The sequence below is a fragment of the Erithacus rubecula genome, assembly GCF_903797595.1.
Source record: "Erithacus rubecula genome assembly, chromosome: 1".
Classification (NCBI taxonomy): Eukaryota; Metazoa; Chordata; class Aves; order Passeriformes; family Muscicapidae; genus Erithacus; species Erithacus rubecula.
Window position 1 is genome coordinate 24,370,416 of NC_136658.1, and position 23,939 is coordinate 24,394,354.

Here is a 23,939-nt window from a genome sequence, read left to right on the forward strand (position 1 = left end):
CTGCGCGCACTCACCGCCTCTTCTTCCCTCTCCACCAGTCAGGTCCACCCGGCTTGACCGCAGTAAGGAGCAGGAACCCGCGGGTGCCTGTCAATCACTAACGTTTCCCCGCCTTTCCCCCTCCCCACCCACAGCAGTGCCGAGAGCGGGGGGCGGGGCGTTGGCGCTGGCAGCGGGGCCTGGCGGACGGGGCGGGTGGCAGGGGGAGAGAGAGAGGAGGAGGAAAGGGGAGGAGGAGGAGCTGCGGCTGACGCCGGCGGAGCTTTCAGTACCTTGGAGAACGGCTGCGAGCGCGCCGGACAAGGAGGAGCTGCCACCGCTGCTCTCCGCTGCTCGCTCACCTGCCCCGCTCTGCTCCTCACCCGCGCCTCCCTGTTCCACCCCGCGTTCCCCCGGCGCCGGAGGGAGTCCAATCCCGCCAGAGCGGCTCCGGGGGGAGAGCACGGCAGCGGTACAAGCTCGGTGATCGGGACGGGCGGGGGGGTCGGTCAGTGCAGGGACGGTACGGGTGGTCAGGCCGGGACGGCCGGTCTGGCTTAGGGGGTCGCTCACTGCCGTCGCTCCTCACGGAGGGGCGGCCGGGACGGCGAGGAGAGCGAGGGGGCTCGCACCCCGCATCTCGCACCCCGCCGTGGAGCCAGAGGGGAGAGAGAGGAGCACCCAGCGCATCAGCGGCTGTCGGCATTTGCTAGGGTCGGCCGGGAACCAGAAACAGGAGTCGCACCAGCGGCTGGGAACGGGGAATCTGCTCCTCAGAAACCTCGGGGGCACAGGTCCCCCTGGCCCAAAGGGGTTTTGAGGGGAAGGGGAAATAGAATTTGGTAATTTTAGTGGAATAATCAAGTGCCGAAGGCAGATCTTAGGCAAATAAGGTAGAGGCATGGATCCCAATGTTTTGGATGCCGGCTTGAATTTTTTATTTACTTTTCTGTTTTGACCACTGCTAAATGTGGATCTTGTGAGCGAACCCGATGGCGGTTGTTCCATTGTTCCTTGTTTGAACGTAAATCTTAGTCCTGCTGCTTGTGGATTTTTCATTTATTTATTTATTTTATTTTGGAAAGGACCTTTCCAGGTAGCTTTTGCGTCTGACAAAATGAAGCCTTTGTATTTTTCAATCAATTATACCTAATATTGACATTCTGTGTGGTACAAGAGACTTAAAGTGCTGCCTCACTCGGAGGACCATTAAAGACTTTCTCGGTCGCTACATGTAGCTGAATGTATTACGACGCATCCTTTCTCCCCCCCGAATCTTCCGAAAGATTTTTCCAAAATGAAGAAATTTAATTTTCGCAAAGTTTTGGATGGTTTAACTGCCGCATCCCCTGTTGGAAGCAGTGGCGGTGGGAGTGGAAGTGGGGCTGGTGGTGGCTCTGTGCACCCAGGAGGGACTGCGGGAGCTGCAGGGACACCCAGAGAGGAGATCCAGGAGACGCTCACTTCAGATTATTTTCAGATCTGCAAGGTAAAGGCTGTATTTTTAATTTCTATGGAAAAAATAAAAGCTATCCTGGGTTGGGCGGGGAGGGGGGCAGTGGAGGGGGGGGGCGGTTAGTAATATGATACCAATAAGCGTTTTACTTGAGAACTGCAGTGGTTGTATAAGGACTTGGGAATGAAAAGACAGAGATCAGTGGATGCTTTGTTCTTCTTGCTGCAGAGTTGGGGTGGTCAGTAAATTCTTGATTTCGAGTAGAGATCTTGATTTCAGCACTCAGGGCCGAATTCCAAGTTCACACTTAGACCCCAAACTGCTGACAGGATTGTTGGACAGGAAAGCAGATCAATTGGTGCTAGTACTTATAACATTTACAAGTAATTTGAAATTGAAGATTGTGTGCATCTACTTCGCCTCCTCACGCTTCTCACCCTCCCTGGCTTTCCTTCTCTATTTTAAGAAATAGGTACAAGCTAGAAAAAAAAAAGGCTACTGAATTATTTGTGAGGAGCTGGATGTAGATTCAGGGTGGCTGTTTACCATTAGTACTGAAGTTTCTGATTGCATGATAGCAAACTTAGTGGGACAGCAAAAATACCAAAAGTTGCCAATTCTGTTCTTGTTTTATATGTTGATCACTTAAGTGGGAATTTTCTATGAGTAGAAAGCATAAGATATCCCTGTATGTATTTTGGTTTGTATCTGTCTTCTGTAACAAAGCTTTTAGTGGTGGTCTTAAATACTTGCCCCTATAAAACAGTAAAAAATATTTGGTACTTCTGACCAACTCTGGAATATGGAAATCATATTTCTGTAATGGAGACAAAACACGAAAGGAGATTATGGTCTTCTATTACCTATCAGTTTTATGTGAATTCTGGTGGCTTTACTAGAAGTTTTGTTTGCTTATTTGTTTTGATTAGAAGCTTCAAAACCAGAATTTTTGATTAGTGCAATTTGTATTACTGGGACTAAATGGAGTCCACCTATTAAGTATACTTTGCTTTTATTAATCAGATACAAATTGATCTGAAATTTAGATTAAAGCCAGCTCCAGCACATCATTATTTCTTCTTGTGTTTTGGAAAGAAGAAAGAAATATAGACAACCAAGACAAGCCTATGAGACATTTTGTGTGCAGATCTGGTCCTCGTGAAACACACAATGTCCCTGCTCTCAGATACCTTGTTTCTAATTCTGTTGGCTTTCAGCTACGGCTAGTGTCAAAACTTGCAGAGTTCAAGGGGAGAAGGATGAGCCCCTATGGCTTAAAGACTCAGACATCTTTAGATGGGTACTACAAAATTCTAATTCTTTTTTTCTTATAGTTCTTTACCATCCTGAACCACAACAGGTTCAGCCTTTTTACTCAAATGATTCTGTAGTAATAGAGTGTCAGTGATGAGTGCATTAGAATCATACATGCTTCCCAGGCTTGGATTTGACTACTTTTGCTGATTTACACAGTAAATGTGTAAATAAGTGTTCAGTACAGTGATTTCCCATTTTTGTCACCTCAGTAAAAAGATAATGCAAACAATCAAGGTACATTAAAATATCATTAGAACGTCTAACATTCAAAGATTTCTAAGTAAGGCTAAAACTGAACATGGTTTTTCATGTTTTAGTCATGTGATAGGGACAAAGGTCTGTATTTAGTGAGATATATTCTTATTTTGTGTGGAATATTTGTGAAAACAAGCAACATAAGATGAAAATATTTTTCCCCTTAATCACCATCATTTCACTTGTTTGCTTTGATATTACTTGAAGACAATTAGTGTTATGTCCTGATAGATCTACTTGGAATATGTGTAAAGGAATATGTCATTTCAAGAACATTTCAATAGCCAATATTTGCCTGTCTTACCTCTCATGTTAAAATGTTCTCAACAAAGTAAATATTTGTGCAGGAAACCTTTTGGTTGCTTGCAGCAGCACTTGCTTATGAATGCATGTTACTGCAGAAGTCTATGGTACACAAAATACCGGCTTCCTTTTTCCAAGATGCAAAGGTATGCTGAAAGCAAACTTCCAAAACACTTGGTGATCATGTGCTCCTGACACTCTCCAGTGTTTATTCTGCGGGCTCCACTTAAGCAGCTCTTGTAGCACTTCAGGAGCACCAGGAGCGTGTTTGAAGGAAGCCCCAGAAGCTGTGAGGGCCCTGCAGTGTTGCCAGGGAACTGGGGGAGTGGGGCCTGGCGCAGGCACAGCTTTCCCTGCCTGCCTCAGGGGCCAGAGCCCAGCCAGAATTTGTACCTCAGTCTGAATCAAATTAAAAATACACTGACACGCACATAACCCAAATTCTGTCCTCTCTGAGCTTTTGTTGTGCAGCACTTCTGGTATTTCAATTGGGTATTTGCATGTTCTGTTACATAAGTTATACAGGCTGCATATTTAAGGATCTGTGTGTGATCTGTGATCCTGCTGCACACACAGCTGAGTAAATCTAATGGCAGTTTTGGTTTATTATCTGCAGGGTCAAGGCATCTGGGCAGCAGCCTAAATAGCACCTCCGACTGGCTTTCCTTTCTTTGTTGACTATAAAAATCCTCATTTAGAAGTGAAACATAAAAGCTGACTCATACTTAAGAATTAAAGGGCCTTTCCCGACAGTTTTTATCTAAATAAATTGCCTTTCTGAAGTTTGTGGGAAGTCTGCTTGGCTGAAAACACAGATCCAGTCCTCTAGCAGAACACTATTTTGAATGGTAACACACCTGATTTCATTTTCATCACAGCTGAAAGCCAGCTCTCCATTTTGTGGCATTATTAGGATGGTTATGGCCACAGTGTCCTTTTGAGATACAGATTAGCATTTAAGAGAAGTTAACTGAATATTTTACACCGAGATGTTCTCAACGAGTTACTTTTGGCATTTATATTTAGATCATTAATGTGATGAAATATTCTTGAAACAATTACATATAGCTACATTCTGTTCTAAGCATGATAAATTTTTATGTTGGTAGCTGTAATAATGAATCAATGGCACCATTTTCAAAGCACTCAAGCAATGTGAAATACTGTCATACCTATTTTGTGACAACAGGAAACTGACATACAGTTTAGGCTGCATCTAGGGGCTGCTCTTGGGATTTGGGTATCCAAGTGGAAATAATGAAAATATTGATTATAGTTCACATTGAAATCACAGGTTGATTGAATCTATTTGATATTAGCATAATCCTAAAACATTGCATGATCCAATAGAATAAGCTACTAAAGTCTATGTTAATTTTAATTGTGATAGACCTAATTTCCTTGAGTTTGCTTATTTGTATTTTCCCTATGTATATGTGTTGTTTTTTTCCTCTGGCAAGGATTTTTATGCTCACCTGTGTTTGTCCAGACAACCTAGGAACTAAAATACAGCACTGGGGAAGATCTGCTTTTAATAAAAGAAGTGAGAACCTCACAGTTACAATGTTTTAAATCACTTGAATAGAATTTTAGCAGAGGGAACATAAAAGAAGAAAACAGTGATTTTAATACTTTTTTAGAAGGTTGCTTATTAGGGGATGACGCAGTTGGGAAAAAGTGAATAAGAATGAAGGTGTACATTTTTTTTGTACGTGAAGTACTTGTTCCTCATGAAAATAAGTCTCTTATGTAGAGGTACTCAGAATTTTCTTGGAGAACAATCAGAGTTGAATTGAATTTGTAGAGCATGAGGTTAATAACTTTGAAATCAAGACCTCAGTTAAGAGCACAGTAACAGTTGTACTTTACCAGGTATACAATTAATCTACCCTAACATGATTTCTTTTGCTGTGGGCAGCAACTGGATACCCATGAAAAGGTCCAAGAACTGGCAATTTAATCTTCTCAAACAATTGCTTCGTAAATGGTTATGGACTGCGTTTGAACTCCAAAGCATGAGATTTCTCTTCTTTTCCTAACTGATCTCCAGTGTTATTACTGGGTATCTTGCAATCCAATAAACATCCTGTAACTCTTACTGTATTGTTTATATTAATAGTATAGTCATAGTTTAGGTATGTTCATCACCCAGTCTTTATGCAAAACCCATAGAGGCCAGAACAGTTTCAGGATTTTGTTAAAACTGATATGGACTCCCATGGCCAAATGCAATTGCGCCTTCCTAATTTTGCTTATGCTTGGCAAAACAGGCCATCAGTATATAGTCAGTGATTAGCCAAGTTAAATGCCTTAATTATCTGGATTTCCTATAAGGTAGTCTTAAATTTTTTTCCTAGAGTTTATAGGTGGTAATATCTTATTTTGTCAACCTCTGAAGATAAACATTTAATCCTTCTGACACAGTCAAGCAGGAATTTTAACTGCAAATGCAACATGATTCTACTGTTCAGTGATAACAGAGAAGATAATGTTTGGAATGGCAATTTAAGCACAAAGCTGCAGGAACACATTTTTGGTTATGAAGAATTGAAAAGAAAAATCCTTGTTATAAGCTGCCCATAATGTTTTAGCCAGTTTGAGCTGTCTGGTTAGTCTATCTTGCTTCCTTGCTAAGGTCAACAAAAAATAAAATGTTTGCAAAGTGCTACATTTCAGTGAAAAGCCATTTTAAAATTAGTATGAACTCTTAAGTTCATTTAATACTTAAATGTAAAATAAGATAACATTAAGACGGATTTTTTTTTCCCATGTACCAGAGTTTGGCTCTAAAGTTAGGTGCAGAACCCTATTCTGTTTAAAACCACAGAGTCATAAATGACACTTCTAAATTAGATTATAGTAATTTCATGAAATTTGTAATGAGCATAATATATTCTTCTTTATTAATGTATTAGTTAGAAATAGGACTTATCTATGGGAAAGTGCATAGCACATTTAAAGCTTCTTTTGAGAGTATTTTGAAGACTTTAAGGTAACCGTAGCAGTATAACTGGATTCACTCATTTGGGATTTTTGCGCAAATATCTGTCTTTTTGCTTTATTAATCCTAAATGAAGTAGTGCACACCCTTTATTGCCAGCACATGCAATTTCCTGTTCCAAATGATTTAAGGTTGCTGAATAAAGCACTCAAGATGTTCCACATGTCTTAAATAACTTTTTTTGCACAGACAACTTTTAATTACATGATCCCATATTTATTCTATAGGTTTAATTTAGCAGAAAAAATAGTGTTTGCTCTTAGGGAAGTACTTCAGTATTTCTTTGCATACTCAAAACTCAGAGCATGCCTGAATATTAAGTTCCCCATGGACTTTTCCGAAAGAAGCGCTCACCACTGTAGTTTTTCAAACTTCATAAACATTAATTAATTGACCTTCATAATATTTCTGTGAGATGGAAATTATATTATCCCTGCAGTATAGATGCCACAGAAAATCCAAAATGTTCAGGGTCCACTGTTTTGAGTTCCCAGCTTGACTTGCTTTGCATCTGTTTTTCTTTTAGCATATTTAACTTATCCCACGTCTTCCCATTGAGCCTCCCATTGTTTTCACATTCTGTTGCACATATTCTGCACAACTGCAGAGTGATCTTCAGGTTAGTTCTTCCATTTATATACCCACTTTAGATAGCCAGAATGACTCTGAATTTCCTTTCTTGTTTCAAATTACTATAGATGGATTTCTGGCTCCACTGTACTGTGGCAGAAAAAGATGATTTAATCCCTACAAGAGAGCAAATTCATACTGCATAGGTTAACTTATTTCACATATTTCTAATTGTTCTGCTTTTTATGGTTGACCTTGCATTTTTAACAATGTAAGAATCATAAAATAACCTGAGCTGGAAGGGATCCTTGATGATCACTGAGCTCAACTCTTGATTTCACAAAGGGAAACCTAAAGATTAAGATATTTGCTCTAACTTTGTGTGCCATTTCAAATGGGTTTTTTGTTGTTGGTTAGCGAGTTTTTTGGTTGTTTTTTTCTTAATCCTTGGGATCATAGTTGTTAGAATATCATCCAGTCCCAACCCTACTGTCATGGGCACAGATGCTTTCCACCACGTTGCTAAAAGCACCATCTGGCCTGTCCTTCAACACTTTTAAGAACAGGGCATCGACAGTTTCTCTGGGCAACCTGTCCAAGTGCCTCACCACCCTCATGGTAAAGAATTTTTCCCAAAATCTAATTTGAATCTAGTCTCTTTTGGTTTGAAGCCATTGTTCCTTGTCCTATTACTACATGCCCTGATAAAAAGTCCCTCTCCAGCTTTATCTTAGCCCCCTTTAGCTGGAAGGTGCCACAGGGTGTCCCTGGAGCCTTCTCTCCTCCAGGCTGAACCAATTCAGCTCTAGTGGGAACACTGGCTATATTATTCCTCCCCTGTGGGTCACCAGGTAGTTAATGAGAATTGTTGTCACTATTGCAGTTGGAAAAGCAATTTTTAATCTCTTGTAGGAGGATGGAGGAAATTCAGTCTGTTTGGTTCACAGTGTTCTCATTGAAGAACTGTCGCATAAAAAGTTGGTTGCATAAGCAACTTTGCCCCCAACTTACTTCTGAAAGAAAATACTTACACTTAATTTTTTTAAGAAATGACCAAGAAATTACATAGAGGTTCTAAAAATATGAAGATTTGTTTTTCCAGATAGAAATGCATATTCTGTGTAAAACATGCAGCTGTCCTCAGTGGAACTGGACTAAATCCAAGATACACCCCATTCTCACTTCATTTAGATGAATATCCACTCATATCTGCTTCCTATTCTGAGATATCTGATACTCTCTGGTGGGATTTATGATTTATGTCCAAAACACTTTTTGAAGTCTGTGTGAAAATACTGTGACAAGTTAGTATATTCACTTTATTAACAAAGAAAAGGAAGCAGTAGAGAGTGAATTAATACACCTTCCTAAATTACATGAATATAGTGGTTTGTTTGCTATTCTAAGAAAAATGCTTAGAAAAATAGTTTATGGGGTATATCAATTTGTCACAGTGTGTGTTAGATTCATTATAGGGGAAAATTAGAGGACTGTAGGATTAGAAATACAAGTAATGTGCATCTGTGGAGAGGAGAGAAAGCAATATTATTAGGTACAGATGGCTGGCAAGTATGCTCAAATGTTATAAGATGTTATCTTTGTGCAGTGTTGTCTCCATTCCTAACAGATCACCAGCAAAGACTATGAATAATAAAAAGTACTAGAGACAATCTGTCACCTGTAGCTAGGGTCAAAGTCTGAAGAGCTGCACTCTTTATAATTCCTTTGAAGTTAAGTTGTATATGAAAAAATAATGAAAAAACCAACCTCAATATTCAAGGTTTTGAGTTGGTGAATACATGGACTCAGGAGGAGCCTTACTGAATTCTGTGGTATATATAAGTAGATGCCTGTGTGTATGGTAGCATATCTTCTTGAAAAATTTGAATCCAATAAATTAAAAATAATTGCTTCTATTTAATTTAAAAATCTGTTATGTAAGAATGCTGTGATGTCAGATACTCAGAAGTCAGGTCCCTTATTCAGCTAGTATCCAGTTATGTCTATATGTGAGGCAATCTAGTCTTTATTGCATCTTTTGTTTTCTTGAAGAGTCTGCTTGTATTTTGTTCCTGTCCTCCCCCACATTCGTTTCGAACAGTATACGACATGTGAGAAGGATGAATGCTATTCTGTTTGTGTTCTCTGCAACAGCTCCTGGGAGAAGATCTGTGTTATCCACTGAACATTACAAAAATAGTAAATATCAATATATTAATGAATTCTCGTCTCTGCTTCGTTCATCCTGTTCCATCTATTGTATCCCTTCAGGGTGGAGATGTGCTTTCAGTTACAGCTGTCCATCATCACTTGTGTTACAGACACATTCCACTGTATCTGTGGATAAAACTTAATTTTACTGAGTCCACAGATCCCTGCTTTATTCATTGTTTGTCCCTACATATATTGTGGAATGCTCCCTGAATGAGGCAAGGGCAGAAAAGTGGCCTGTGGTTATGTAAACAGAGATCTGATTCTTACAATCCTTGGCTGTACTGTCTTCATTTGTGTCTGTGACTGTGTCCATGATAGCTTCATAGTCAATGCAGGGGGGAACAGTGATGTGCAAGAACTGCTGGATTTCACTGCGGTGAGAGGGAAAAAACCTGCCATAAAATACCTGCATTTCATTTGGAATATATCTTCATCCTGTGTGAGTTGGTGATTGCTGGCCATTATTTTCAGATTAAATTCTCAATTCAACATCAGAAAAAAACCCTTCAAGTTGCATACATACAGCATGTATACAGAAAAAAGGTAGGAGAAGATTAATTATGAATTATTATTAAATAGTAAACAACATTGTAAATACTAGTAATGAAATCTGGTAATTACATTTGTATACAAGAATGCCAAATTACATGGCAAAACAGATTTTCACCATAATAAACCAACAATACAGATTATCTCTATATCAAAGTGAGTTTTAACACTCTCTAGCTTCCTCCCCTGCCATTCCCATGCCTAAACTCCCACCCTTCAAGAACTTTATCACAGCAGTAACAATTTTTCAGTCCCCCAGTATGGCTGATTTTTAAACTAAAATATTTTGAAAGCAGCAACCAAAGCATTAGTTTCAGAACAGAAACTACAATCAGCCAGAACAGAACATCATATGATTAGTTTAAAGTAGTGAAGTTTCAGAAAATTTAAAAATGGGAAGTAATGAAAAATTAATTAGAGTTATTATGTTGGTCTGATGTAAACTTAATAAAAACAGTTTTATTTTTGTTTAATTTCTCAAAGTTACAAAATTATCTTATTCTCTATATCTGCAGTCATAGTGAAAACAAAAAGATTTTCCTTCCAGGGCTATCACATAAATTGAATGATTTTACAGTGCTTGTAAATGCCCTTAAAGCAGATCTCCATTCGGCAGATGATATTCTGAACCAGCCTGTCTCAAGTTCTAGAGTAATACAGTTAAATTATGCAATGACAAAATAAATGGAACTGCTATTTGAATTTTGATTATAAAGAGTTTCCATTTGGACTCAAGTCTTGCTTAACTAGGTAGACCAAAATGACCCTTGCAATCAGTAGTTTAGGGTTGGGTTTTTTAAATAATTCTACATTAAAGACAAGTATAGATACAGTTTTATAAATGATCAAGACGTTTCTCCATATGCTGATGCCCTACTTCTTCTTGCCAGTTTAAATGACAATAGTGGCAAGTATATTATACAATATTTACTGTACAGTGGGGTACAATTCCTTCATTGTAGTCTTATTTTTCCCCCCTTTTGTATATTTGCCTGGGGTTTATTGTTTGGTTGAATGTTTTTGGTTATTTAGTTGTTTGTTTTTGGAATTCAGAGAATTCTTATAGAAATAATAGAAGGCAAGAAGTGGAACAATTTTGCATACATCATTCTCCCTTAGACTCGGGATTTCTTCAAAGGGCATAATGCCTCCCTTGGGATGGCTATATTCATGTATTACCCTGTAACTTATTATGCTGTAACTCAGTGCTGTGGTGGTTGTAGCAGGATGGTGTAGTTGCCAAGCAGTTGCTTGGCCATAACTACACTGATTTAAATAGATCCAGAAAGTGATATTGAAATTCAGCCCTTTTAGCTTTGGGCAGGAGGGGCTGGACAGATAGTCTGCAGAGTTCTCTTCCAACCTCACCTGAGCTGGGGATAACGAAGCTTATGGATCAACATAATTTTATTTATTTGTGGATTTTCCTTTCTAAATTATATTAATTTTGTATTTTTGATACACTACAGTGTATTTCTAAGGACTAGCATGAGGTGAATGCTTTTTGAAATTCAGTAGGCCTTTTTTTTCCCCTGTGGTTTGCTTAGTTTGGCTGTTTGTATGTATATGAATCACATCTAAATAGGACCATCCTTATTTAATAGTCTTTAACATCCAGCTTGCAGAACTGGAAGTGATACTGGAAAAACACATTTTTGAAGTATCTGCAGAGATCTTTGTTACAGAAAAAAAATATTTTGTATGTTCATTGTACAAAAATGTATAATATTCAAGTCAGTTAATTTCAAATACTCATTTTAAAATAACTCCTATTCTTCATATAATTATCAATGTGTAATATTTGTGAAACTAAACTTTTAAAATTCAGGCTGAATTTGAAGTCTGTTTTATATCCAGGACAGCTACTTTGTCAAAATTCTACAATAACTGACTAAGTAAACTTTTATAACAAAGTAAGTTCCATAATTTAAAAATTAAACAACAAACCAATTTTCCCTATTGCTAAAAATATTATTCTTCTATGCTAGAAGTCTTTGTAGGGAAATATTATGAAATTCTGCTTGTTTCTTATACATATATTTTCTCCCTGCCCCCATATTCCTATCTCAGTAACCCTTCTCTTTTGTGCCCACATTTTCAATATTTTTTTCCTTTACTGTATTTTTCTCCTCCAATACTGACCTCTTTTTTCTTCTTCTCTGTTTGACTGCTACTGGCAAGGATAATAAGCTCATAAGAAATAGCCTGCTGAGACCCATGGTCCATATCTCCCAGCAGTCAGTCTGTGACAGTGGCAGCAGAATTGTCACCTAGGGAGGGTAATAAATTACATCACTTTCTGCAGTCCATTCCTTTTCCAATCTCCCATCATTCACCATCACTGAATTTGATATGTTGGAGGGCGTATCTTTAGTGGTCCTTTTAAAATCCATTTATCAATAATGTCAATGAATTTGTCCCATTTTTCCCCCCATTTTAAACTAATCTTCAATTTCTTTTGAATGCCTTCAAGGCTTTGACAAATATGTTTAGCTAACTCACTCACTTGTTTATGTAAGTCTTAGTCATATCCCCCCACATACAGCTCTCAAGTAATGGGCTCACACAGCTTTTCTGTAGCAGCAAAATTATTCTGTGTTATTCCTTATTCTCTTCCTTGGCTTTTTGGTGTTGCTGTTGAACATTAAACAAAATATTTCAGAGGAACGACAACCATACCCAAAAATTACTTTGAGTTGTAAATGCTAGTTCCAAATTCAGCATTGGGCAGATCTAGTTAAGATTTTTTTTTCTTCTAGATGTCTTACTTCTTACATCCACACTTAGGGTCATTTATCAACTTCTTGACCACTTAAGTCACTCTAGTGAAGTCTTTCAGGAGCTTGTCACTGGCAGTACTGAATTTCACTTTCCAAAGGAGCTTACTATAAACTGTGATCTCGGAGACTTCAGGGTTCATTATCTTTTAAAGGTCATTAAAGACAATTAATAAAATTGGTCCAAGCATGGAGAATTCTACTTGTGAATTTTCTTCATGGTAAAAAATCCAGAAACCGTGTCCTTCGTGTTCTGTGATTGAACTAGCTTTCAGTCGACAAAGAAATTTCTTCAGTCCCATGACACTTCTTTTTCTCTAATAATATTGCTGTGGAATGTTATCGGAAGGCTTTTGGAAAACTTATGTGTATTCATATTGCCTTTATTTACTTGCATGCTGACAGCTTCATAGAATTAGAGAGAGCTTGTCAGACATGATTTCCCATTGAAGAAACTGTGCTGACTTCTGCAACAATCTTTATCTGTGTGCTCTGTTAGTCTTTATTTTACCATCTTGTCAGGGACAGCAATCGACTTTCCCAGTCTAGAGGTCCAGAGTCCCTTTTGTAAATGGCTTTTTCCAGATGACTGTTTCTAGCTTTGCACCAAGGAAAATAACCATCTGTGGGTATCTTTATCTAAGAGAAAAAAAAGGTAGTTTTTTTTAATATTCTGTGAACATGCTCAGAAGCCCTGGTTCCTATTAGAGGTTGAGAGCTAGATGGAATCAATAACTTGGATTTGAAAAGTTGCAGCTAAGCTGTGATTTTTACAAAAAACATTACTTTGAAAAATGAAAATTTAGCTAATAAAAAATTTACCTGTCTTATGTTGTTTACTTTGGTTGGAAGCCTGCTGATTCCTTGTCCTCTTTGCATTTTTCATGAGAAGGGATCAGGCTTACCAATTAGAGATTACAGACACAGAGGTCCGTAAATAAGGGATGTCATAGTCTTGTAGAGGTATAATACACAGCAGCTCATTTGTATAAGCACTCATTTTTATCACTACAATCTTGGACCACCACAATACTAAAAATAGTATTGAAGTGGTGAAAATGGTGGTATCATTGACATTTTTAAATTTTCTACATAACTGAGCAAAAGGCTGAAGAGGTTTCAGTCAACACTTCATCATCTATTCTGTAAACCAATCAATTATTCTTCAATGATATTTTTGCATGTGGCACATTGGTGACAATTTGGAAGTAGACTACATACTGAGCCACAGGTATGGACTACATAGTTAAACTTTTAAAAATGTACATATTCTCAAAAATTATTTACCTAGATAAATCGGTTTTGCTGTCAGATGTTAAGTGAAACAGGGTATCTGTAAAATATTAGTAGAAAAGTTACAAATTTTAAGTTTATACAAATTGCCAGAAACACTTTTGACTATAAACCCTATTTATTAGTTGATACAATTTAAAATTTGGTATAATTCTGTGTTTTCTGGAGCTATTTAGAAAATGCTATAATCACTTTTATTAAAAAGGTGTCTTTGAAGTCCGATATAAATTACCAAAGAATAAAAATTAAGAAAATTCTTATACTGAAGATTTGCATTATGCACCAGGTGAAAAATTGTACTGGATACTGCATATTAGTACTAGTGCAAATTTTTTTTTTCAGCTAATGAAATATCTCATAGTATCTGAGACTGAAAAGGACTATTATGTTCTTTACAGGATATTAAAATATTCATTGGTAGATTACTAGCAAACCCAAATAATCAATTTCCTGTATTAATTTAGGTAAATTGGCTCTGTAAAGATTACATGCAATTTACTGCTTAAAATTATTTAAAAGATAATTTAAGAGAAAATAACTAAGCTGAACACAGATTTATGCTGAAATTGTGTCTGCATTTGTAATTCTTCTGTTTCAAGTAATATTAAATGGAAACTGTATGTCCTAGGGAGCACAGACTGCCTCTAGAGACAGCATGCCCAAAAAGGAGACATAAAAAGAAGCCGGATAATGTGGATAAAAGTAGTCCTTGCTCCATCTGCTGTCTGGTTTTTTCCCTCTCTCTTTTTTTTTTTTTTTTTTTTTTTTTTTTTTTTTTTTCTTTTTTTTTTCTTTTTTTTTTTTCCCTTCCCTGGGCAGCTTCTTTCTTGGAGTATTTGGAGCAGTGAGGCCTCCCTATATTTCTTTGAACACAGACTGATTTTTAAGAATGCATCAGCTTTTGCCTGCTATTGACCCCACCTACTTTGTTTTGTCTTTCTGAGCGCCATTGATAGAGTGCCCTTGATAGTATTGTTCTATCTTGTTCCTACTGGACACAACTCAAATAAAATACAAGTGTACTTTTAATTTTGTCACCCTAGGAGCAAGTTAATTTTGTGGCCTTCTTTTCATTTTCATCTATATTACTAAATGCTGCAAGGAAGCCCAGACAGAGTTCTAGAACAGTTAGTCATTCTTACACTTAGGTTTACATGAGCAGTATCAATGTACAGCTGGAAAGTCTACTTCAAGTGCTGGTTTTTCATGTCAATTTTCCCCATAGTCCTTGGAAAAAGAAGAGACCAAAAAGCTTTTGTTGGACCAAAGTTGAGGACAAGAATTTGAGAGTTTGGAGTGTTACAGCTTTTCCAAGTTCTTTTGTTGAATAGGTTTAATCTTCAGAATAATTTCTGAGGCTGCTCTAATTTCAGGCAAATCCTCAGTTATAGAGACAGTATTTCTGCCCTAACTCTGTACTGTATAACTTGGCTTTCCTTCTGAAATGGTTTTGTCCTTTTGGAACAAAATAAATATAAATATTTTACTCAAAAAATGTAATTTACCTAAGGAAGAACATTTGTTCACCAGCATACAGAAATTTCAAATATAATAGTAGATTAGTAATGCCACATGTTCAACACAGTAGAAAATACTACAATCCATGATTCCTGATGTTTTTGTGACATGAGAGGTAAAACCATTTCTTGACTGTGTAAGTCTGGTCCCAGCTTAGATATCAGAATAAAAAACTTTATATTTCAGTAATCCTAACACTTAGGAAGATAAGGAAGTTTAAAGAAACCCAAAACACAAAGCAAAGCAGAAACAAAATTGAGATTTTTGATAAATGCCTACATTAATATAAAAAGTGAGTTACTTTTCTACAGTTTCCTGAAGTAGCATATGCTTCTGGATTTTTTCAGCATAGAAACTAATAATTAGACATTCTTTAAACAACTTCCCTTATCAGCAGTAATTAAGATACAAGACAAGTAAGATCTCTCTTAAGGAAGTGGTTATTTGCTGAAAAACATACATTTAGTTGTTCCCAAACTGCTTGTGAATATCAGTTCAAGTGTTTCCAGCTGTAATGGAGGAGTTGGAGTGATACAGCTGTGGAATCATCAGCTGCCTTTTACTCAACAGGTCTGCAGTTAAGGACTACCTTTTGTTGAAGTTGTTCCATAGGGTTTGCTGAATGCTTCAGCAGACGTATTCTTGAACTAGATAATTTCAAGGAAGAGGAAAATAGCCTTAAAAAGTTAAATTTCATTCAGTTCAAAGCACTTCCTCTCCAATCCCAACCACTTACTAAAATCAGGACAGTTCTAGAGTTCAAGGTTTTATTTTGTTAAATAATATAAACCATTATTATTATACTAAAAAATAGCAAATTTTTAGGTAAGCAGTGCCACACACAAATTTAATTTGTATTTTTATAGTCTAGTCTTCTTATTTTCTATTTTATTCTTATGTTAGTGTTTTCCCTCATCAGATTCTTCCTCATAAGACTGGGCAAGTCATGTTGGTCATAACCTCCAGGTTAAGGTAAATTAAAATACTGAGATAGTCTTCAAGGATGTGTTGTATTATGCTCAGTTTATTTATTCCCCAAAGTATCTCTGCAAAAATTTAGAATTAAAAGCATAGTATTATAAATGAAGATTAAGAAAGAGTGAGTGGTTCTGTTGCTCATTTTGAGAACATCTTCTCTGGCATCTTTGTTTATTAAATTGGTACTAAGGGTTTTTACCTCATAGACTCAATTCAGTTTATTGGTTTATTGGATCTTTTCCCCAGGACATATTCCATTTCTTTCTTCTGGAGCAACATGTTCTGTTGAGACTGAGGTTGTTTCTGACAGTGTTTTGAAAGCATATTATGTGTCTTTTTTTTTTTCCAGTTTACAGTTCAGCTGCCCTGCATATTATCTTTTAGTACACCACTTCAGCAATATATACCAGTTGTTCATGTGAACAAAATTCATCTCTGTATTCAAAATACTGTATATTTTTAAATACTTCTCATGAAATGTATTGAAAATGCCAAAGCATACAGAAAACATAAGCATAAAACATTCATGCTGTTCTCTGTGGTTGCAGTTCAGTCACTTTGTTCCTTTGCTCTGTTTCAGACGGTTCGCCATGGTTTTCCTTACCTACCCACTGCCTTAGCTTTTGACCCAGTTCAGAAAATTCTGGCAATTGGAACAAGAACAGGAGCCATACGAATGTATCCTTTCTCATTCAGAATATGCACCATCTCTGTGTATTTGTAATTACCTTCTGCAAGCACTCAGGTAAGGCTACAGTTGTTATGTTCATGTTCTACTTCAATTTTGCTTTGTGAAATGGACTGGAAAAGGATATGCTGTTGAGGAATTAACCAGGTCCCTAAGGGGTACAAAGAACAATTTCTGATAGAGTTTGCAGCATATGATTTTGGCATATATTGGTTAAGATAAAATAGAATTGATCATTGCCAGCCTGAAAAGTAAAAGTGGACAGCAAAGTGGTAATGAGCAAGTTGTGAATGTTGTGCTAGCAATAAATTCATTGCTGCAATGCAGTTAGATGATTATGGATGCAATTATTTAGACTCTTCCACGTGAATGGTGGGAAATAAGTGATTTTAGGACAGGATTCATCTCTTCCCAAAGAAGAAGGTAAAAGTGCTTATTTCTTTTTGTTAATTATTAAGGTACTTCAGTGCCAATAATTTATATGTTGTTTTTAATACAGTAGGATTTTAAAGTTAGAAGTCTATACAGAAAAAATTCAATTAAAAGCTAATTAAAATTTAAATAAATTAAAGAAAAAATATGAGCATTTAAATTTATGTATTTAAAAGTGTGTCTCTACATAATTTTCTTAGTCTGGCATGGTTCCAATGTTTTTTGTTTCAGTGAAAATATATATAAAGCAAGGAAAAAAAATGAGAAAGACTATTACAGGAAGGCTTAAAAGTTACAGAATACCAAATTAATAAAGCAATGTTTTATACAAACATTTTATAGCCAAATAAATTATGTGTTTAAAGTAGGGGACAATGATGTATGAAATAGCAATAAAACATTTTCTGGTTCTTTTGCTATCCCTGTTCCCAAGGTAACTCTAAATGTAATGAACCCAAGGCAGCTTACAAAGTAAAATATCTTGTGAAAAACATGTCTGTGCCTAATGTAACTTTACTAAACCTTTGGTTTCTCCATTTTTGGGTAGTCTTGGTCTGAACAGTTGCATTTTCATAAGCCTCAGTTTCTATCTGAATTTCTGAATATCTCAATTTCTATCCAGAATTTCTCATAAAACTCAACTAAACCTCAAGTTTTGTGAGAAGATTTACTTTGATAGTTCTACTCTTTATTTACCTATGTGAAGTAGATTGGATATATTCAGTGCAAATGCAAAAAAAAGATAGTGTCCGTGAATTTTTCCACTTCTGGGAAGTGCAAGTCTAGTAGTCATGGTTTTAGAGGTATGCAGGGTTAAAAATCCAGGGCTTTGTCCCTGGAAACTTCACTTGTATCTTCAGAGTGGTAGAAGTAGGAAGAAGACCTTGCAGAAGATTGACTCCTGAACCCACCTCTTCTTTCCATCTCAGCAATGTTGCTTTTCTAGGAGCAGTGCTGCCACTGGCTAGGCATCCTGTATCTCCACAAATCTATCCTTTGCGGAAAAATCAGGTGCAAAGCCTGAATCAATACAGGTTCGTGTAGAATTAATTTAAACCTGCATGTCTCCTGCCACAGGAATGGCACATAAAGTGGAAAAACACCTATATCCCTAAGCTTATATAAAATTCTCCATATGTTTTCTATAACAATAGATTATAGAGTTAGCAGAAGGAAAAATAGTTTTTCAAAATGTCCTTTCTTTTTAACATCTCTTCTACAATTTCTAGTGAAGTTCTACCTCGTTCATGAAAAAATTTCAACCAGTTCTAGTATCTTAATCAAACAAGAGCATCAGGATTACCAGGGAATTTGATCTTTTTGGAAGATATGTCATAACATGCTTCTCAGCTTAGTCACAGAGAGCCTCGTTTGCTTAATTGAGCCCTGAGTTAATGAAAACTGCTTTGAAGACAGAGAGTGCCATAAAAATAATTACTTATTTATTCATTTTAACTGAGATTTCTCCACTTGGCCCTAAGTTTTGCAGAACATATTATATAAAAAAAACTACTTTTGGACTAATAAATTTGCAGTGAAACAGGCCCTAAGATTACTCCCAGAACACTACTCATTTAAACCAGTCTTGTTGCAGACGGTAGTAGTTGTTGAAATCAAGCAATAAAATTCAATTAAAGATGTAACAGATTAAGTATTACATCTGAAAGTATAATTCATAATGTGGGGGTTTTTTAGCAAACTAAGGAAAATATAATTTTTAGTGGCTCAAAGTTTTCCGCAGTACCCTGTAAAATACTTTTAACAAAGTTTCAGTCTGCTGTATGTCATGTAAGGAAAATGGAATTCTTTCCATACATACATTGTGTTTGGCTGGTGTTTCTAAACAGTACTGTTGATGGAGTGGAAGGGCAGACTACTTGGCTGCCATCAGAGAAATTCACCTAATTATTTATTTGTTCGTTTACTGGTAATGTCAAAGGTACCTGGTTTGGATCGGACTCTCTGGTTAGGGAACACAAAGGATGGAAAGACTGAATTTATGTTTAATATTTATGTAGTGGTGTAGAACAAGTTCTCCTGTGATGAGTCCAAGTCACTTAATGCTATTGTTGCTTCCTTGACTTTTTAAAAGATACACTAAGTATTTGTATTTCTACTTGTCACAAGTTAATAGGTCTCAAAAGACAAGCTGTTTTTTAAGAAAAGGAAGCATGTCCTTCTGTGATTGTGAATTAATATATAACATCAGGCCTTCAGGTAATTATTTCGAGTGATCCAGCAGCAGTACTGAAGTTGACTATGTGAAATTGTCCTGAAATAGAGCATATTATTCATAAGTTGCTATTAGAATGCAGAGATAAATCAAAGTTCATTTTAGTATGGTACTCAATTTGTCTTCTCCTAAATTTATTTTCAGGGTGCTTAGATGCAACTGCTCTAGCTTCTGTAGCACTGGGAATTGTTGCTACACTTCACTGATCCTAGTAGTCACTGTGGGTTTCCCAAGGAAGTTCAAATAATTGCAGGTGTTACCTACAGTAATGACTGCTGGGTACTGGATTCTCCTAGGTGCTGCCCACTGAATCGGACTGCGCTGCAAACCATCGATGAAGGAGTATCTTCCTATTATTAACGCAAGCTAACAAAGTCTGCAAATAAAGGGCCCCACTCCTGATGCTCTGGCATCTAGACATTTTTTACCTTTGTACTAAACATAGCAAATTTCATTATTCCTTTGCGGTCTTTTCTTCCTGTTGGAAGCCTGTTCCCAGCTCCCATACTTGTTGTCTTGGTTTGATTTGGGTTTGCCTATTTTAATATACTCATTTTATCTTTGAGGTAGGATTTAGGAGTAAAAAAAAGGCAGGCCTAAAACTTAAGAGGGTATAAAGAAGAAATTTATTAATAACACAGAAAAAATAAGAAATTCGGAATAAGATTTCCAGATCACTCCCTCCTCCCCACCCCTCCACCTTCCATATTTCTTAACAAGACACAGAGAACACTTCAGTCAGCTTTCCACTTAAATAATCATTTCAGTTCACTCTAGAGAGAAAAGTTTTTTGTTTTAGCCATAGAGTATTTCTTCACTTTCACAATTTGCATCCACCTAGTAAAATCTGCAAATCGTGGAACTCCTCTCATCTTCACAATCTTTCCAGAGCTGTGTTATGGGTCATGTCAAAAAACTCATGGCGTATTACTTTTAAGGGCAAGCTGTTCAAAGACAGAAATTCTCTTCATCTCTTTTTCCATCAAATGTCTCTGTTCATCTTTCCAGTCTCCAGAACAGAAACCCCCCCATTCCCTCAGGGCAAAGGATCCTTTTTTCAAACACTTCAACTCCTCCCAAGTTATTTGTTCACAACTTAAAGGAATTTTCAGTGTAGTCCAGTCCCCCCCATAGCCCACAAAAAAGGTTTTTCAGCCAACCTATCCATGGCATCTCTTCAATCTCTTCCCATCTGGAAACTTGGCTCTTACTTCACTAACTTTAGTATACTTTCTGCTTTATTCCTCCCATTCAGGGGAGGTCAGGAGATCTGCAGTCTTATCCGAGCATTAGAAGGGTTAAAATTGCACACAGAAGATGAAGGGAGCTGGGCCAGGCCATCCTGGTACCGTGCCAAGGATTTTCAAGTCCCACCGGGAAGGCTCGTCTTCCACGGCTGCTTCGAGCCGAGGCAGCAGCTTATCTCTCTCTCCCCCGGCCATCACGGCCTCTAGCTGAAAACAGGGGGAGGCCTCGGTGGCTCCCCCACCCCTGCCCGGCCAGGCCGCACTGGGAGGGGGGCCAGGCCAGTTGTTACCTGCTTCTCCGACGGAAGCGAAAAGGGCAAGATTTCACTTTACCAATGTGCTTTATGGAGGCGGGATAACTTTTAATTGGTTACCCACGCTGTCAATTATTAAATCAGCCTTCCGATTGGTCCCAGGAACTCACAGAGGAAGCTCTCATAGAGGAAACAGCCGCTGTATGTGCTCCTCCTCTCAGGTGACTTTTCATGTAAAACCAGCACACTTGTGATCATTGTTCATATCATTGCTTGATACCACTCTAAGAGGAATATCCTTTCTTAAGGAAAACACATTCAATTGAAGAGGGGCTATGAAATTGAATTCCTTTTCTTATTGTCTCCCTATCCATCTTCTTTAATCCCAGTCTGCAAAAACCTTCTGACACTACACACAATAAAACGAAGTGTGCAGTCTCTGGTTGCTGTCAGAGAAGGTTCTGTGTCACCATACAAGGAGGTGAGAAATTAAGATACTTGGTCAGACTTAAATCTCTTAATTTCAGAGGAAAATGAGAAGACTGGAGGTTTTTCACATTCTCAGTCTGAATAAATAGATCAAAATAAGTATTGTTAACAATGATTATACAAGTAACAGATCTGAGGAAGTGGCATGCTGTGCTCAAATTTCAGGATGCATATTTCTATATTGTGATTTATTCAGCTGAGAAATGCTTGTTAAAATTCATTGTAAGTCCTTTCTGGAGTCACTGAGTTCTTTCCTTTGGAGTTCTTTTATTGTATCAGAGGTATTTTTAGCCATTACAGCTCTCTACAAACATATAGCATACAACATCAACTTTTTTTTTTTTTTAATCAAACAGCTGATTATTATTATTATAGTCAATTGCAGTGAGAAATACTGAAAGAAACTCTTCTCTAGCTATTACCATCTTTGCTTATCATGAAATGAGAAGAAGTTTGTCTTAAATCCAGTGCAAAGAAAACAACCTACTGGGTCCAGAATGGTCTCCACACCACTAAAAAAATTCACCATCAAACAGGCTTAAATTAGTAATACGGTTTTGTATATATATAGTGTGGTCTGCTGCTGTAATTAATAAATATTCTTTAGACTACAGGCTCCATATTGTTATGGATGCAGTTTGTGGGGCATGCAGATCTTCACTTCCACTGTTAGTTGTTTGAGCAAAGCTGTAAGGCTTCTGCAACCCATGCAAGGCTGCAAGGCTTTTCCAGTAGGCATAGTTGCTTGTTATCCAAGTTATCAGAAAACATCATGGCCATTTTATACCAAGGCAAACAAGACATTATTCTGACTCGCTAACACATGACAGTGGAAGCATTGCTCTTTTCCTACATTTAGCTTAGCTGCATAGTTCTGGCACTTCTTTCCTCTAATTCTGCTGCTTGTCAAATGTATTACTGTGAGCCATCCAGTGAACTAACCTGGCAAAATACCAGTTCTGCTGTGCTACTGGTTTTTTGCCACATTAGCAAACTGATTTATCTGGTACTTACTTCCAGTGTTAGTCAGAATGATGCATAAAGAAAGTGGAAGGTGTGCAGTTGGGACTGGAAAGAGAAGGAAATGGGGGAGTAACCAAATTTTGGCACTAAGGAGCAGGTTATTAAATTGATTTGTCTTAGTGTATGAAATTGCATTGGATAAATTTAGGTATGGCAGATTGCAGCTATCTATGAAATTTGCTACAAAAGGCAGAAATAGTCTTTCCATTTTGAGTGGTATAGAAGATAGCATCTCTTTTGCTTACGTTTAAAAAATCTTCCTATAAAGCCATTTGCAAATCACAAAAATTCTACAGGTTCTGCTAAAGGGAGATTCTGCTTTAGAGTCATATTTGGAATAACTTTTTTCTGGCCTATTTTATGTGTTTCTTCCCATGCTTTAATAGGAAGAGTGATTTTTGAATGTCAAATCAGGGATAACAACACTTATTTCAACAGGTACGTTTTGTAGAGAAACAAGCATGGCTTCAAAATGGCCAGTGGCATCCTGGCCTGTGTCAGCAATATTGTGGCCAGCAGGACCAGGGCAGTGATTATCCCCTGGTACTCAGCACTGTTGAGTCCACACCTCAAATCCTGTGTCCATTTCTAGGCCCCTTTCTAAAAGAAAGATACTGAGGTGCTGGAATGTGTCCAGATGAGGGAAAAGGAGCTGGGGAAGCTGGAGCACAAGCGCTGCGAGGGAGCTGAGTGTGTTTTGCCTTGAGAAAAGGAGATTGGGTGGAATTCCTTATCACTCTCTCACGTACTTGAAAGGACAAAAGAAAATGGCCTTAGACTGTGCAGGGGAAATTTAGACTGGATCTTGGGAAAAATTACTTCACTGAAAGGTTTGCAAAACACTGGAACGTGCTGCTCTGGAAAGTGGTGGAGTCACGATCCCTGGAGGTGTTCAAAAGTTGTGCAGAGGCAGCACTTAGGGACATGGTTTAGTGGTGGACTTTTCAGTGCTGGGTTAGTAGTTAGATTCAATGGTCTTGGAGGTGTTTTCCAAGCTGAGTGATTTTATAAGGTCATCTTGTTTCTTTCTGTGAAACAGCGAGCAAACATATCTTTGATTCCAGAGTTACTGTGCCGAGTAAAGGGGAAGTAAAATCTAAACCCAAGCAGGTGATGTACACAGACAGACTGTATTCCTGGGAGGTAGAACTGAGTCCGTTTGTGCACTCTAGACAAAAGAAAATCTGGCAAAGAAAATAAGTAGCACTAATTAAATCATTGCTGGCAGAGTTCTGAGTAGGCATGGAATTTGTCAAGGAAAATGTGGTAAAGAATGTTTGACATCAGGTCGGATGTACTTTAAAAGAAAAGAATGTAACTTGATGTTTTGGTCTGTGAAAAGGGTGACATTAGAGCTAAATAT

At 37.5% G+C, this 23,939-nt stretch overlaps 1 protein-coding gene and 1 long non-coding RNA gene across 8 annotated transcripts in view; one reads left to right on the plus strand and one right to left on the minus strand.

Annotated features, from left to right (window-relative positions):
• The first annotated feature begins 204 nt into the window (after positions 1-204).
• Positions 205-23,939, plus strand: part of STXBP5L (syntaxin binding protein 5L) — a 195,308-nt gene continuing 171,573 nt past the window's right edge. For 3 of the 6 annotated variants that reach the window (XM_079305321.1, XM_079305323.1, XM_079305324.1), the window contains exons 1-2: positions 205-1,468; positions 16,791-16,888. In XM_079305321.1, the coding sequence (XP_079161447.1) occupies positions 1,277-1,468; positions 16,791-16,888 (290 nt within the window). In that variant the 5' untranslated portion in view covers positions 205-1,276. The remainder of the gene's footprint in view (positions 1,469-16,790; positions 16,889-23,939) is intronic. The other 3 variants (XM_079305322.1, XM_079305325.1, XM_079305320.1) reach the window with 2 other exon arrangements.
• LOC306802236 lies at positions 1,338-3,627 on the minus strand. 2 transcript variants are annotated; one of them, XR_013774316.1, is made up of 3 exons: positions 3,312-3,627; positions 1,585-1,754; positions 1,338-1,461 (listed from the first exon to the last, which is right to left on the minus strand). It is a non-coding gene; the product is annotated as an uncharacterized lncRNA (long non-coding RNA). The 2 variants fall into 2 exon arrangements; XR_013774317.1 differs by having other exon boundaries at positions 1,585-1,757.